We start from the raw sequence: 17,299 nt of genomic DNA on the forward strand, positions 1-17,299 counted from the left end.
CAGTAGCTTCGTCGAGAAATATGATACTTTCATTGTGAGTTCGTATCGCGTGTGTATTCTATGCGCGATTTTCGTGAAAAGATTTATATTTAATAAAAAAGATTTACGGAAATGTATAAAATAATGATATTGTGTAAGAACACAAATTAAAAAATTGAAAATATAAGAAAAATTAAATTAAAATTAATAGAAGAATATGTTTCTTCTTTAAGAATGAAATTGAAAGGGGGAGAATAATAGATAGGCAAAATTGCATATAATCGATATATTTTTCATATTTTCAGATTATTATAATCACGTAGTAAAGAAGCGGCGATATTAACATTATAATGGCTATTTTTCTCGCAAACAATCGCATAGTCCAAGCACGCATTTACGATTCAATGCACACAATCGACCTATTCTAATTCTTTGTGATTTTGCTATTTTTTTAATAACATAGAAAATACAAAGTTACAAATACACGCGGCTGCATCGCTTACAGCGATTATAAAGAGCCTTCGTCGTGTTACATCACCTGCGTAGAGACGCAAGAGAAGAGAGCACGCAGCTCTCCTCTCTCTGTACGGTTTTACATCCACTATTTAAATATTAAATTAACGAATATGCCGTTATACATTAATGCTCGATTAAATACAATAAAGATATTCTATTATGTAACATACAAAATATGTGGATACATTAATGATCTGTTTCAATTCTGCGTGAACGTCCATTCGGACTTTGGTATTTTTATTTACTTGGTGCAATTATTTTCGTAAATACATTTCAGATTAAAAAAATGATATATAGTTATATTTAATGAAAGGAATGATAATGAGAGGGATTCAACATTTATCGCGAGATGTAAGAAATGTAAGTTTCTTTTCACGCATAACGGAAACAGGATCTCAGACTAGGCTCGCGTCCGAGGTCTTCTCAGCGTAAACTATGATACTACGACACATCGTTTATCGCATAAAATTACCATTAACGTAAAAGACACGTATCGCATCCTCTTAGATCTATATAATTTTAGCGATGCGATTCCTCGCCGACGAGATTGCTGCTCAAAAAAGGCAGTTCTTTTTAATCATTTGTGTTTAAAAATTATAACTAGAAGCACTTTTTATCATCACTGGTAATTTTCCAGGGTAATTATTAATGTATACATTATATCGTATTCTTTTAAAAATCGCTTGAGAGTTGTATAGAATGTTATTTTCCTATCTCAATGACACGTGTTCGTAAAATCTTGGATATTTATTTTTTATTTTCAACGCACCGACAAGCCGCCGCGATATCGTTATAAATTGATCCTCGTCTCACTCTCTTAAACATCGAAATATTAAATATTTTATTATTCCCCTGACGATTACTGGTATTGAAAATCAACGATCACATTATTACTATCGTATTCTCGTTGATGAACGATAGAAAAGAAAAAGCGATGATGATATACGCGTACGGGCCCGGATTGCGATGTAACATTTATACATAATGATGGGGATACACGTACACATATACATATATAATGAGTCTCTCTTTCTCTCTCTCTCTCTCTCTCTCTCTCTCTCTCTCTCTCTCTCTTTCTGATGAAGACACACTTAAAAAAATACAAGAAAATGGCACCATCAATTTCTCGTGCGCTTCATCACGCTATCTTTCTCTTCATTGGCACGACACGAATTATATTTTATGCAACCGTTATTCTTTCTTCTTTTGTTATCCGTGCATATTAATTCCTCTAGCTTCTGAATCGATGATTTAGATTCGTACGGTATGCGCTACCTGCCATTGCGTTGAAGGTGTCCCTTTTTCCTGGACATTTGCCTGGTCGTTTCATGTACTCACCGAATTCGCAGTTAGGCAGGGCACATTCATTGTTCTGAATGCATCTGCGATCAAAGATTAAATATATCATAGATTAATCGCAGTACAAATAAATTTTTTGATATTTTTTTTTCTTATTCTAATTTGAATGTTAAAATAATTTTGTATAATATTGTGAGTTCATAGCCTGCTAAAGAAACAGTCGATTATTTTTATCGGACAAAAGCTTTGGGAGAACAAGTTTACTAGATCAAAAATTTTACATTACATTTGTATGTAAATGTTAGAGTGTAGTTAAGTTGAATTCAGGCGTAGTGACGGTGAAACTTTTCCGTACGGCGTCTATAAACGAGGTTTGCTATTTTATCTTTTAAATTCCGATGATTAGTATGTAAGCACCACAGTGCGGTTTTACCGTCGCATTTTTAAACTCGAAATACTTTGCGGTAAAGTGTGTCGCGAGATTGCTGTTTTAAAGACTATCTAAATATACTTACATTCTGTCCGCGAGGGAAAAATATCCCTTTCCGCGTTTGGTCTTTATACAATTCTGATTGCTGTCGTAGCAATTACATTGACAAGCGCCTTCCAGCGTGATTCTCGGCGTGAATTCCGACGGGCATCGGCATCTGTAAATTTTTTTTTTACCACACAACAATCGGTATTACGAGGTAGCGAAGAATTTTTTCTTTTCAGAATCATTTTATTCATGCAAAGCGATGAAGTAGAAGTACGTAAATAAGAGAAAATGGAATATTTTAATTTTTATCAGAGAGTTTTACTCGCGTACTTAAAAATATATACTTTAGCAAACTCACGGTTTTCTCGATGGCGGTTTCTTCATGTTTTGCGGGGGCGACGAGGAGTGCCGATACACTCTCTGGTCCCCAAGTTTCTCGTTCGTCGTGGCCTCGTATTTGGACCTCTCCCTACACTCGCATTCTGTGTGATTGTAGAACGATAGCTTCTCCACTACGGTGCCGCCGGCTACGTTCGCCGTCTACAATAAAATCAAAAATAAACATTACCATGGGACGCACGCTTTCATAAACGCGCGCGATATATGCATAATCAACGTCGTAAACGATACATTATGTTCCGAGAGAGTCTGAAGTGCGCTTGAAGCTCTCTTTTCCTCTCGTCCATGGGATTCTTTATTTTGTTATTTATACACTAATATTTATTCACACGTCGCATTGCGGAAACGTTTACACGGAAGTTTCGCCGATAAGTAAATATCGCCGTGCAAAGTTAGGACTATTCGCGACATGCAGAAGTAACTTTGTAAATAATAGTACACGCTGCACGAGAAGCCAGGCACAGCCTTATCTGTTCGTTATTTATAACTACAAGGTATGGCGAAGTTATCTTCTTTCGCACAGATTCTTTAAGAGATCGAAATGTATTATTTTCTTTAGAAAGAAACGATGATATTGCACAACGTTTTATGCAAATAAATTTTTTCGCATATTTTTTATTATTGTCGTATCAATTAACCGGATTCTTATACTCGTACCGATGCAAAAGTGAACCTTTAGACATAACAATCGAGCATTCTTATCATAGCCGTGATCTAACGAGAGCAACGAGACCTGAGGCTGCATAACATTACGGCAATAGTTAAAAAACTAGACGATCAGCTCATATATCCGACCCGGTTCTAATTGGGTTCAATTAACCTGACTCACACTTTGTGAGAGTCCGCTGTACAACAAACTAGGCATTTACCGACTGACACGAATGCTGCTGGAGCGCGGGAGCTATCCGTATCGTCGGGCCGCATTTAGCTAGCCCGCCTTTAATCGGCTCTAATTGCTCTGAGTCACTACTCGTACCCGATTTCTGCTCGTGTCTGGCGCATTCCAATCGGTCGTTGTCTCAATAATTGACGTGGAATTAATATCCGATATAAATAGACGCGCAATTATTCGATACAATATTGCATCGCTTAGCAAGCAGTCTCGAGATATAAATGATAGATTGGATGAAGAATAATTAATTTCAGATTTTCGTCAAAGAAATCCTTATCTGAAATATCACGCGCACTCTTTTTACATGTTTCATATTTTTTTGCAATTTTTTTTTTTCAATTTATTGTAATGTAAAACGACAAAGGTCCGCGTGGCCAGGTGAAAAATAAAAGTTTCGTGGTTAGTTGAAAGTTGGAAAATCACGAGAGAAATTCTAAGGCGGTGACACGCGTCGAATCGTAAGCGACCACATCTAGCGCTCGTAATTATACTGTTCTCGTAATTGGCAGCTGGCTGATGTTCATTGTGCGTGATAGAAAGCTCGTTGTACGTGACTCACGGATTACCCCCGCGAAGCGAAGATTCACGGCGTGTATTATTACTGGCGTGTTTTAAAGTCAACGGGCACGTTCGCTGCAACGGCGAAATTTCGTAATGACAGAACACGGAAGCAAAAGAGAAATGCATTAAAAGTTCAACTCTTGCTAATTAACGTTTGCATTGACGATTGAAAGAAAAAAATCGCAAAATCGTGAGAAGAAAAGAATTTATTTCATATCTTAGGAGTACGTTGTCATATGGAAATAATCATCTTCGAATTTCTGATTCGTATAATACAAGTCGAGCTTCTGGGAATTTTTTTACGCGCGTGACATTTAACAAATATCTATTTTATTATGTGAAATCTAGGAGTCGAGCATTCTCTTAACACGGCTGGAACGCGAAAGTAACTCGCGTTAAATGGGTCGAGTACTCGATCACCGAGATCGATGATAATGAACGACACTACGGTACGGTGTGTCCGGTCGACGGTGTGTAGGCGATCAATTGCGGTTAAGATTTTATTTAACGGATTGTTGCGGTCGCAAAGTGCGGTGATCACGACGTCGTTCAATTAAAATGCCCTTTCGCCAAACGGGGGGCAACGCTACGAAGATACGATTGCGACAGTCACACATTTCTCGCGACGTTATTAAAATTACCCAAGGAGCGGGATTGCGACAGTCACTTCCTGTGGTGGCTCGGAAAAACGATCGGAAAATCGTGATATATAATTCTACTCGTCGCGATGATCGATATTGATATTTTTCCTTATATCAAAATTTCCCGAAAAACTTTCTCCAGCGAAAAAAATCAAATTAACTGGATTTAGAAGTAGTTATGTCCTATTAAGATCCGTCTACATGCATCATAAGATACTATTAAACTGGGAATACGAATTTTTGTGTACGCGACAAAATTGCATCGAAAAATTGCGTGAGATTTCTTCTTCCCATAATAAAGTACACGGATCGTGCTGGCTCTTTGTAATACGAGCTGCATTCACGGGGCATTCTCCTTCTTTCTCCGACGAGCTCTGTCAAGTCGGTACACGAGGATTGAGATTCGCGATCGTCTCTGACGAATAACCAAGCCGAGAGATCGTGGTCATAAATTTCATGCCGCAGTGCTGTACGTAGGACGTCCTGTGGTGAACGTATTCGGAATTGTGCTTAATATCACTTTTCCTATTTACTATTTCAATTGCATTTCAAATATTCGAGATTACCTTCAGCCTTATCAGAGATTACTTTATTTGCAATTATCCGATTGATTAATTTTTGTGCGACTCGCATCCTATTATTATTTATTTTTTTTTTTATTTTTCCAATTTATTTATTTATTTTTTTTTAATTATATATGAATAAATATTACATATTTTAATAACTGATATTATTACAAAGAGATTATTAAGATTAGAGATTTTTTAAGAGAACAGTAATTATTACTCAGTTATCTAATTTTTCAATCGACATGTCTACGAGTTTCGTGAATTTCTTTGCGTGTTATCAGCATTAATATACGGACGAGGATAATGCACCTCCTAAGGGATGCATCAGTGGTAGCGTGGCACGAAGATCCGTCGGTCTCATGTTTCAAGATTTTTGTCGGAAGATGACGTGGAACAGCATAGGTATATTTATAGGGTGCAGCTAGGCCCTTACGACTCCACGCTCATAAAGTCAGTATTATAAAGTCGGTTTGGAGTTGTCGCCGACGGCGAGTGTACACATATGTGCAAGTTTTACAGTAGTATTTTATCGAAGTAGTATTTTAGCATTTCTCGTGTTCGTTAAACTCTGTAAATAATACGGCGTTAACGATCAATCGAGACGATCAATCGCGACATTGACTGAAAATTACACGATATATCGACTACATTATATTTATTATCAATCTTGAGTAATAACGTAATTTTGAACAGCGCTGAAATGTCCCGATTTACATCTCTCGATACCGTAATTTTTCGATACACACAGTTACGATGATCGCGTAATTGTAATATCAGGTAGGAAGTAAGGAACGTTACGAGAGGCACATGTGATTTCCATAATGCCACGATGGGTGATTTGCGAGAGTTTCTTCGTCGAAGACTCGCCGTGAGTTTATCCCGTAGACCACGGCGAATTCCGGAATTTAATTTCCGCGAGGATTATCCTTCTCGCTCCGATCGGAGCAGCTGACTGGCCGCCTCATTAACATTCGCCGTATCTCCGGGCGCTCGTTCGTGAATGAAACACAGGAACCCGGCACGAAACCGGGCGAACGCCTCTCTGGAAAGAGATCGGTGAACCGTGTCCGGGGTGATCCGTTTCTCGGATGAATATCCCGTGTTTATCGTAACAATATTATGCTACGCGATACATCGAACTTGCGCCACGACGATTTTATAAACGAATTTTTTATAAACTTATTTTATTATTAATTATTTTATTATTAAGAGAAATAGTTCCGAGTTAATCTTTCCAAGTTTTATTTCATAGATTTATAATTCGATTTCTTAATTCGCATTTTGCATTAAAAAATTTTTTTATATCCTTTTATTTTATTTATTTTAGATCATATTAAAACCCCGTTATTTAGATTTCAATTTTATTCTTTTTTTATTTATTCGATCGATTAAAATCGTAAACAATGTACGCACACACAGGCATTAGGATGCATCCATTTGTATAATCTTTCTAGACCTTTTTCAACTTTGCTTTAAAATACAAGAGAGCAAAATAAACCATGAATCATCGCTTATGCTATTTTCCATGACATTTTCATAGCGGATGATATTTTTCATGACTGATATCAAAGATATTACTTTACATATTGTAAATGTTTATAGCCTTATCGAAAAGAGAATATTGGCGCGAATTCCGTTAATACTATTTGCTAATCGCTTGAAAAACGTTGTTATTGTAATAAAAATGTCTATCGAACAGACGACGGCAACAGATGCCACATGTGACACACTACATGATCATTTCTTATACAAAGTTATCAGGTGTCTCGAGTGTCGCGGAGGATTGTTGTATCGTAAAGAGTTCAGACTAAACAACATTGATGAATAAAATTCTTGCTTCAGTGCGAGCTTTGACCCTCTTCGATAAACAATATAGAAATATTAGTGTATGCTCAAAAAATTTTATACATTTATAAATAATGTTTTTAGACAATCGACATTTTTATGACGACGATTTCTGGGTACTTGCTTTCGGTTAAAGCTTAATGTACGCTGCGGTGCAATTAATGGACCATGACGACGTATGTTGCAATAAGCGATATCGAAATACGTCAGACAGATAAAGCCCTTCCGGTCTCTCCGAAACGTAACGAATCCTCGATTAATCGACTCGTTCGGTTAGGCAAACCGACGCGGCCTCCCGGCAACGATAATTAATTCCCGGCGTCCGACAGTAATTAAGGGACGGGCCCGCTTCGTCATCGCACCCACACGGTCGGCATCGCGCGGCAGAAAGGCACGGGTGCGCGGGATTACAATGTGGCTTTTGTGTGCTCGCGCTCGTGTAATTAACATACAATATTCTTGGAGCAGGGAGGTCCGTTTCTCAAAGAGAGGGGGAGAGAGAGAGAGAGAGAGAGAAAGGGAAAGGATCAAGATATTCAGTACTTAAGGACGGCTTGGAAATATTAATCCGTTAAGTACCATTATCGCAAGTGGGTTCCTTACATCGTAAATGTAAGCCGTTAGAGAAACATTTGTACGAGTTATGTTATCCTTCTTAATTAATTGATAATAGCAATATATTCGAAAATATATTTCGCGTTTCTGCAAGGATGTAAAAGCCGAGTTTAATCTTTGAAATTGAATTTCAGTAGCTGCAGTAGTTTGTTAAGAGAGGTGTGTTATGCTTTGTTAGCATAATTTACTAACGGGACGAAACGTATAGATAAACGCGGAATGCAAATCGTATGCTGGTCTACGATTGCTGCTTTCATGAAGCAGATGAGGGACGAAAGATATGGTGTATCCAATGTCTGTCAGGCAGTCTCGATCTTTGATACATGATGTCTTTGAACGATATCAACTTACGTTGTGGCTCGTTCGTACTTATCAGCACTTTCTTCATCTCCGCCTTCCCTTTTGATGCTCAGAGCTAGAAACTTGCTATGGATTTCCGTCTACGTTTTATCTCGCATCATCGTCTTATTCAAAAACTTTTTCCGATACTTCAAATGTATTAGCGATGAAAAAAGATTACTTATCTTCTTCCCTTCCTTTTTTTCTCTGATATAATTTCTTCTATTCATATTCTTTGTCGCGAGAAATTTGTCGCAATATATTTGAGCACGACTTCATTTCGCGTGCATCGGATTTTCACGGGCACGCGCGCAGTAAGTGTTAAGGCCGACTTGCATGTGATTATTGGTGGGCGTTCCTACATCGATGATCGATCTTTATCGCCTTACTGTAACGTCGAGTCCCCTTCGGCGTGGAGATTACACGGGAATTAGCTGTGGCGGATATCTATCGGAACTAGACCGCGCATCGATTCCTAATTGCGCGGATGGAAAATCGAGTTTGCACGCTATCGTGAGCGCATTTATATAAGCGAGCTCCGGTCTTGCTATATAAACCGATAAACCGATTACCTTATCCACTTAGTTACTTTAGATAAGCAAATCAAGTTTGTTTTGTATCGCATCGTAAATTCATTTAACGACAGAGAAAGTTTGATGCGATCGTAATTAATCGTAATTGCATTTTGCGAAAGGGTATTTTTTTTTTTTCAGTGACTTTAGATGCGCGACTATATAATTCCGGTAATTTCGGTTGTTTCGCGATAAAGCCGCCGTAAATCAATGCGCGTTTGGGTCAGCGCAGTTCGCGTTCAACCTGTTTTGAACCAGATCCGAATCACCGCCGGCGAAACTACGGGGTTGTAGTGGCAGCTAAATGACTCTGTCAATGTAAACAGGTTGTCCCCTCGCGCGTCGTTAAATACAGGTTTCTATCGAGTTCCGCGACTTCTAATCATTTGATAAACGTCATCAAACCGCGCCATCGATCTTATCGCATTCCAAGTATTTTGCAACTTTGAAGGATCGAATATTATTTTTTCCTCTAGGAGATCCGTCATTAAGAAGGCGTTCCGTCATTAAAATTTATTATTAGTTTTAATGTTTATTTTTTTATACAATGAACGGAAGAATTTGTTTCTTCATTCGCAGTGAGTTTAAAGCATCGATAAAATACATGAATGCAATAATTGAACATAAGAATCGATTAACATCGTCGGTCATTTAAATAAACCTTTCTTCGATAACGTTCGTTCGTGTATACATGAAACAACGGCTTCGACTACGAGGATTCCTTGAATATTGATTAACGATATCTATCTGCCGTGTCTCTCGTTGGATAACGATCAGTCCGAGTCACGTCAGTTCTATAATTCTTCGGCGTGTATATTAATTAACGTATACGGCTGACCGGTTCACTCGTATATTGCCAGTGGCATACGTCCTGTCGACGCGTTAAGCAAACGTACATATATCTCGATAGCCTTCAAAAAAGCTTTTATATAACTTCACATAGAAGAGACGAGAAATATAAAAGATGAAGAGAAAGCGTATAAGAATTTCCTATCACAAGTTATCTTAAGAATATATATATAATTTCGAGTATATTTTCTATAAAAACTAAGTAAGACGGGCAAATATTTAAGAAGCGTATTATACATTAAAACAATAAAAAATCACACTTGACATTTTGAATTCTGTTAGATTCTATTAGAGAATTCTATATGAATTACATTAGGTTCTATATTATTGCAGTTGGTTAAAATTTTTATCTTTAAAATTGCACATAATGTATTCTTACGATTGCGTAGATAATACAAAATTTTATCGATCGTTCGCTTAATTAACATTGATTGACAGCCGATTAATTTATCCGCATTGCCCGAACGTAGATTCTCGCAAAACTTTCCGCCGTTGACCGCGTCGGGATCGCGCGTGCAACGAGAGGAAGTTAAGCGCGGGAGCATTTCGCCCTTTTTGCTCGTGTCCGTGGAATGCAGGACCAGACGTGCATGATGCAGCAGCGATGCGATGCGATGCGTTGCGCACGTGTAACGCCAGCCGGCCGGTCGTTTTCGATAAGAAGCGTAGAAATTAGTGGCGACCCGTGTTTCGTTCGCTCGAGAGATCTCGCTTGTAGTCGTCCTTGGAATCTCGGCTTCGATTTTACCGAAGCTTCGCAATTTCGTAGTCGATCGACTTCGTAGAGCGTGACTGCCAATTGAATCGTGAAAATTTGAGGGTTCTCTCTTTGTCTTCGGCGAAAGTTGAAAGAAGCAGATTATCAGTGACATTTATCAATAGCATTCAATTATTAATCTTGCATATCGCATATCAGTCTGCATCGTTTGTAATAATAATATCAGATCATTAAATGATATATTTGGCCTAAGGGAGGAGGAGGAGGTTCTTTCCAATAATTCGAGTTTATATTGAATCGCGTGCGCTTTGGCTAACAATAAGAAAGAATGCAACGGAGAAAATGGAGAGAAACGAAAGCGTGTAACAGATACCTCCGGTGAATTGCAAAAGTGTCGCAATTACGTTTTACAATTCCGCTCTCGATCGCCAACTTGTCTCCGAAATTGACCGACGCGAGCGGGGTATCAAAATTTAAAAGTCAATCGATGTGTCGGCGGCGGAACCAGTTCTTGTGTCGACCGCGGATAGGTTTTAGATTGAAAGCGAAGAAACGGTGAGAGTGAGGGAGAAAACGGAACCGGTGAAAAAACAAGCTCCGATCGATGGTCCTCTTAGTGAATGGACGGAATAATGGAAGCTGCGCGCGTAGCATGATCGTCCAGGGACGAGGGTCAACGAGATGAGAGATTAAACTCGAAGAAGGAAGTCGTTTGAGCATCGTTCCCTGACATAGTCGCATAATTTATACATTGGTAGCTCGTCATGATTTACGGACGATTTAGCGTGTTCTCTTAGAGATACTAGGATGTTTCAAATGTCATACAAAGATATCACATAGAATTACTTTCGATGCCAAAGTGTCGGCATTTCTTCCGCGTGTCTCATCTGTGAGTCAAAGCGGCGGGAGCGCCGATGTAAATTTCGATCGACACCGCACAAAGTGCATCGCGAGGATCGTGCCGTGCTTTTATTCATCAAAATGTGATCTCTGATTGTTTGACAGCTAACTTGAGTTAAATTTTCCATTTTTATTGTCGCTCTCACAAGAATTATCTCACTAACTTTTCCATTATGTTCTATCTGTGCGGTGTTGGAGAAATACTCAATTTTTTAAAGATGATATATTATTACAGCTAAATTATTATAATTGTTTATATATATATATATATATATATATATATATATATATTTTTATATTGATTAGCGCTTTTAGCTTCTCCTATTTTCCATTTTCTCGAAAGGTTTTGTTCAATCTAGTCAACCCGATATTATTGATGTAGTATTTTTTTCATTATTATTTTTCACTGAAGTAAGTATATTGTTACACGGAGGCCGCGCATTAACTTTCGGCGGATTAGTAGTTACAGGCGGGTTTTAAAGTAGCCGGAATCGGGTGCAGCCATCAATAAATCTATCTTAATACCAGCGGATGAAGTCAGCTTAATATCACGGACCCACCTCCGAGAATTACGGTGGAAAGTTTACGAGTGCGCGCGCCCGCGGGTTGCAGGTGGTGCTGGTTTACAGGTGAAACTCCGCGCGAGATCGGGTCCGATCGATCCGAATGAGGATTGATCATCGCGCGAAACGAAAAATTCATAAATCCATTTTACGGACATTCACGTTATACTCCGTAGCTATTATTTTCTCCCACGACGGCTATTTCATGTTTCGATTTAAGCGATAGCGCGCCGTCGGCGGCAGTTTGTTCGGAAACGGTTTCGATCTCTCTATTATCCGCACGGCGGGACTTTTGCGCGAATTTATGCGACTGAATAGCGATACCTGACGGCAATATACGTTTTTGCGAACGCGAGATAATTTGATTTCCCCCTTCCCTCCCGATATGTTTCATTTGTGACGCGGGTTTGACGCCCGTCTAATTGCAAATGGTTCTATTAAGCGAGCGCATTTTAAGAGCTATACGTCTACATTACGCACGGTGTAATTGATCTCAACTGCAGACAGATAATGGTTATTAATCGCGTGACTTATTAATTTTGTCTGAGGCGAGTTAAACGATCGCGTTCAAATAGCTCGAGATTTTAGTATCTTCGATAATGCACGCATTATATTTTTATTCAAATATAATAAAATTAAAGAAAACTTAATGCGAAAATTTTGTGACGCGAGAATCGTCAATATCGTTGATATCGATTGATAAGAAATTTAACTACGTTTTGAACTGAATTATATAAGTATATCTAAGTTTTCAATTTGACAAAATTGTCGCTTATCGTAAAACATTCTGTGAATTTAAAGAAGAACGAAATTCGAGATTTGACTTAATTTGGAGTTTAATTCGAGTTATTGTTATATTGTATTTTCTCTCATAAATCGCGTAATGATGTGAAAGTTAAAGATTGAAAAGTTCAGAAAAAAGCAGTCACGGAATGTAAGGTTCTTTCATATCTTTCGGAGTTTGCGGGCTGATAAATTCAAGTAAATTCAGGAATTATCGTTGAATAGCCGTCTTTAAGATATAAATTGCAAGCAAAAAGAGATTTAATTATGAAGGTCCACAATTAAGAAACAGGATACTATAACGAGACGCGCGAAGATTGCAAACAAGACATGGATAAAAATGAAATAATGTCTTCCTGTCAACGAAAGTATAAAAGCAAAATTAATTGATTAAAAATATGGCAATCGATGATCTGTTATAAGTCCTGTAACGGAAACGACGTGTTCGTCTTTCGCCCGTAGATTTTCTCCACGTGGTACATCGCGGTAAAGACGAGGTAGGTCGAGATCTGTCCGTGCGAGATGGCCGCGCAACCTATCAAGGAGAGGCTCTAATTACAGGGTCCTGTTTCCTCCAGTAATTAATCGGTACAATCCGGAAGATTTATGTCGGATTGAAGCTTGAACCTCCGCATTCGTTTGCTCGGCGGGAGCAATGTTTGTTTTTCATGATCTTGGATGCCGCTAGATGAGTCGTTGCTTTTCTTCTACGTCGAGTGAAATTATTTACTATGTATTAATATTATAATCTTGTAGATTTGTAAAATTATAATATTGATCGAAATTATTTGCGTTGCGAATCGGAAACTTTCAAGAAGTTGGGAGAAAGATTTCCAGAGAAAAAAAAGAGAGAGAGAGAGAGAGAGACACCATTTTTTTCAAAAGAATCATAAATCCTCTTCCAAGGATACTCTTTCATTCGCGATTTGTAAAAGCTGCTTGCATCCTCGAGAATACTTAGAAAGTGGCCAGTGGAATCTTCTCCTCGGTCGCCTAGTAACATGGTGTTAATATTAGCGGGAATCCGTCCGGACGGACCGATCGCTTGAAATACGAGATGGGAACAATGAGTTTCCGGTTAACTTTGTGCCTTTGTACCATAAGCGACAATGGTTTCATTGTCTTGTACGGACTGCATAAAGATGTGCTCCTGCAGCGAGGACTTGCGAGTCAACTAACTCTTCGCAGAATCACATATCGTTAGTGTCTACGATCGATAAGAATAATCTATCAACTTTATGGTTATGTCTAATTAATACGGTATGAAAGGAAAATTAGGATAAATTTATTCTTTATATTAATTAATATTTGCTGAAATATTTGTAGAAAAATTAGTCATCTTTATATAATTTTTTTGCGAAACCCACAACTTATTGAATTATTTTTTTTCTAATTCAATAGAAAATATATTTAGATATGCATATGATAGATATTTATAAATTAATAACATTTTAAAATTTTATTACACAAACGTAAAAAAAATTCGCAAATTTAAATGTTTTATCGGCTCACAAACAATTTCCGTAAAGGAATTATCAAAGATCGATCGTATTCGATTATGCAATCGCAACGATATTATAAACAACGGTGAATAGAATTGTATTCTCACGCGAGGATATATAATAGTTAGCGCCGATCGTCGCAATCGGCCGAGTATAAAGCACCGGTAACACATATATTCCCCAGTCACCTGCAAGTAAAAAGCGCGCGTCCGTTTGTAGATGAACACGTCGCGCTATCAGTTTGTGTCATCGATCATTGCGCAACCGTTCGCGCGTTACGATATCCATCCGCATTGTTAAATACCGTGATTTATTACGCGTGCATCATCCGGTTGTTGCGACCGACGATCGGTCGGGATCGACGAACCATCGCCTTCCTCGGCGTCGTCGCGCTCGTTAATCTTTGCGATCCTGTCGCGAAACGATGTAGCCGGCTCGGGAAAGAGAAGGAGAGATCACGAGGATCACGATCGCGCGGCGTGTTAAACGTGCCTGGACGATAAACGCATCGCGTGAATTTAACCGTCTTTGTAACGCCACGAAAGAAGATCATAAAATGTGCTTGTAATCAGCTGATCTAGCACCTTGATCTGAATGCCGATAATTTAATATCCTTTAAGCGGATAATAAATGTATCATTGCGCGATGTGTTGTCCTGCGAAATCTGCGAAAACATTTTTTTCAATGCAACTTTACAAATTTTCCAGTAATCTCGTAATGTGAGTGGATCATTTTTATTTTAATTATTCTGGAGTTGACCAGTTAATGAAATATAATATTAAAATATTTAATAAATCTCGTGGCGAGAGACTCGAGCTGGCAGATTTCTATTTATTTCGCAAATAATTTTTGTCTTAATGATTATTTGAAATATAGGAGACAGAGAAATATAGGAGATAAGAAAACGAAAAAAAGAATTTTAATTTATGGTACCGATATTTTTATACGGATAGCAATTATTTCTTTAATGCTCATTAACTGCGATTATATTTTGCATCGCGCTTTAAATTTTTCTCATCGATATAATATTGTTATCATGTTTATGTGGATTAAAAGAACGCAATACACGAATCGCCGAATCGAATAATTTAGGTATAATACAAAACAGTTATCTACCGATTCGTAATCAGAATATAATGCGAGAAACAAAATATATAATATTCAGTATGAATTTCTTTTATAAACAACTTTCAACATATTTGGCGTGAAATAAAAATAAGAACTTTTAGAATGAGATAAAAATCAGTCGGGACACACGGCCTTGGCGTTTGTTTACATTTACTGCTATGATCACAAATTTATGTTTATGTTCACCTTGTAATGTAATATTTGATTTTATTTTCAGTAGTATCGTGTCAACTGTCGTGCGTGTATCTTTGATTCGTGGACGATCCGTCACATCGTAATTCTTTTAATTAATCTTATTTTCAGGAGTGCCGTGTAAAGTATCGCGCGTATTCTTTGTTCTCCGTCGCGCCGCGGATGGATCTATCGTACTTAATTAATTTTCGGGAGTGCCGTGTAAAGTATCGCGCGTATAAGTGTCTGTTTTTTCAGCCGCAAACGATTTGCACGCGATCGATTAATGTATTTTCGCGAGTGCAACGAAGATAACCTTAAGTAAGGAGAGAAGATGGAAGCCTAGTCCATGTGATCAACTCTATTGCGCATCGATCGGTGAGTCAATTTTTATTTTATAATAAAAAATGCCAAGTATATACAAGTATATTAATTTTTTTTTTTTTTTTTAATTTCTGGTTGTTGCATATAAGTTCGGATACTTTATATACTTGGTATTTTTTATTTTTTATTTTTTAGAAAGGTTTTTTTATTGTAGAAATATTTTTGATGAATAGAGATAGACTAAATCAGGAATTCTGTTGTCGTTTGCATGTCTTATATCTAAAATATATGTGTGAACAAAAACAAAAACTTGTGTGGTAAGACAAGTGCCGGTGGGAGTTTAACTGATGGCACGTCGTGAGTTCGCGCCTGTAATTACGACGATGACAATCTCGTTAAATCTTCTCATACGTGAGATACAAAAAATAACGAAAAACAACTCGGCTATATCCGTCCGCGTTAATCAAAACATCCCGTAATAACGATCGCGATAACGATCGGAAATTCTAGACATCCACGGCTAATTGCACTTGCAGCATTGCATATCGCTCTATTCTTAAGTCGTCACTCCTCAGTCTTTACGTCGACGGCGTCTTCGTCCGCCTCCAATTTCCGCGGGCGTGTGTAAAAAGACACACGAGCGGAGATTAAACGTCCGATAACGTCGAGTTGTTTCATCCGTAAACCAATCTTCAAGTACCGTTCACATAGAGTTCAATGCTAATCCGTAGAGACGTAATTCTAGTAACGTTAATTTATTCAGAAACCGCGAAATCATATAATTCATCTTTCTTTTTATTTTTAATTTTAGTTTATTTCGTATATAAGCATCGGCGAAAAAAAAAGTCGTAGTTAAAGTTAACGGAACCGGCTATGATGTGCACGATACCTGAGGGCGAGCTCTCGCGCGTAACCACCTTCGCCTTCGGGTCCCTCACGGTCGAGAGACAGCGGAAGGTTACTTTAGAAACTCGCGGGTGCAAGGTAGTTACCTATCTATCTACCTACGATGCAGCAATTCCCGTCGACGTCCCACGGCGCGAAGATCCTTAGCATTGCCCTCGAGGCGCGTTATGCCGTAGTTTTCAGAATCGCGCCGGATTGTCTAAAAGACTCGATCCATCAGACTGACTCGCTTCCGATTCAACGATCGAATTAGATGTCTCTTGGACACATAATTTTTTTCAGATATTTTGAGTCAATCTTTATGAGAGGTTTAGATACTTTTGAATTTTTTATTTTTAAAACGCCTATTTCAAAAAATGTTTTTTTTACGTATCATAAAAATATGCTGGGTCGGTAATTTACATGGTAATAATCCAGAAGTGTACGCGGATGTAAGTGGACTGCTAATTGCGCCCGATAATGAGTCCAGTTAATTCACTTCTAAACCCTATTCGCGCTCTGTTCAATGGATCGTTCCACAAATTCCGGCGATATCAAATGGAATTGCTCTTAACGATCGGGAACCTCGCGTTTAGAAAGTCAATCTAATTAATTTCGCGATACGGGCATTTTGCGACTTTCTTTCTGCTTCATCGAACCGAAGAATGTTTAATGCTATATGAGCGAGAAATTACCGTCTCTACGAGTCGAATCAAAGTGAAATGTAAAAATAATATGCCTACAATTAACAATACGAAGAATACTATAATA

The 17,299-nt window shown here is 38.1% G+C and overlaps 1 protein-coding gene across 1 annotated transcript in view; it reads right to left on the minus strand.

Moving 5' to 3' along the window:
• Positions 1–250: 250 nt before the first annotated feature.
• LOC126850737 (uncharacterized protein DDB_G0283697-like) overlaps positions 251–17,299 on the minus strand; it is a 76,433-nt gene continuing 59,384 nt past the window's right edge. Inside the window, exons 4-6 of the mRNA XM_050594023.1 lie at positions 2,631–2,812; positions 2,310–2,441; positions 251–1,877 (exon numbers count right to left, since the gene is read on the minus strand). Coding sequence (XP_050449980.1) covers positions 1,727–1,877; positions 2,310–2,441; positions 2,631–2,812 — 465 coding nt within the window. The 3' untranslated portion in view covers positions 251–1,726. The remainder of the gene's footprint in view (positions 1,878–2,309; positions 2,442–2,630; positions 2,813–17,299) is intronic.

Source organism: Cataglyphis hispanica, chromosome 7 (genome assembly GCF_021464435.1).
Source record: "Cataglyphis hispanica isolate Lineage 1 chromosome 7, ULB_Chis1_1.0, whole genome shotgun sequence".
Lineage (NCBI taxonomy): Eukaryota > Metazoa > Arthropoda > Insecta > Hymenoptera > Formicidae > Cataglyphis > Cataglyphis hispanica.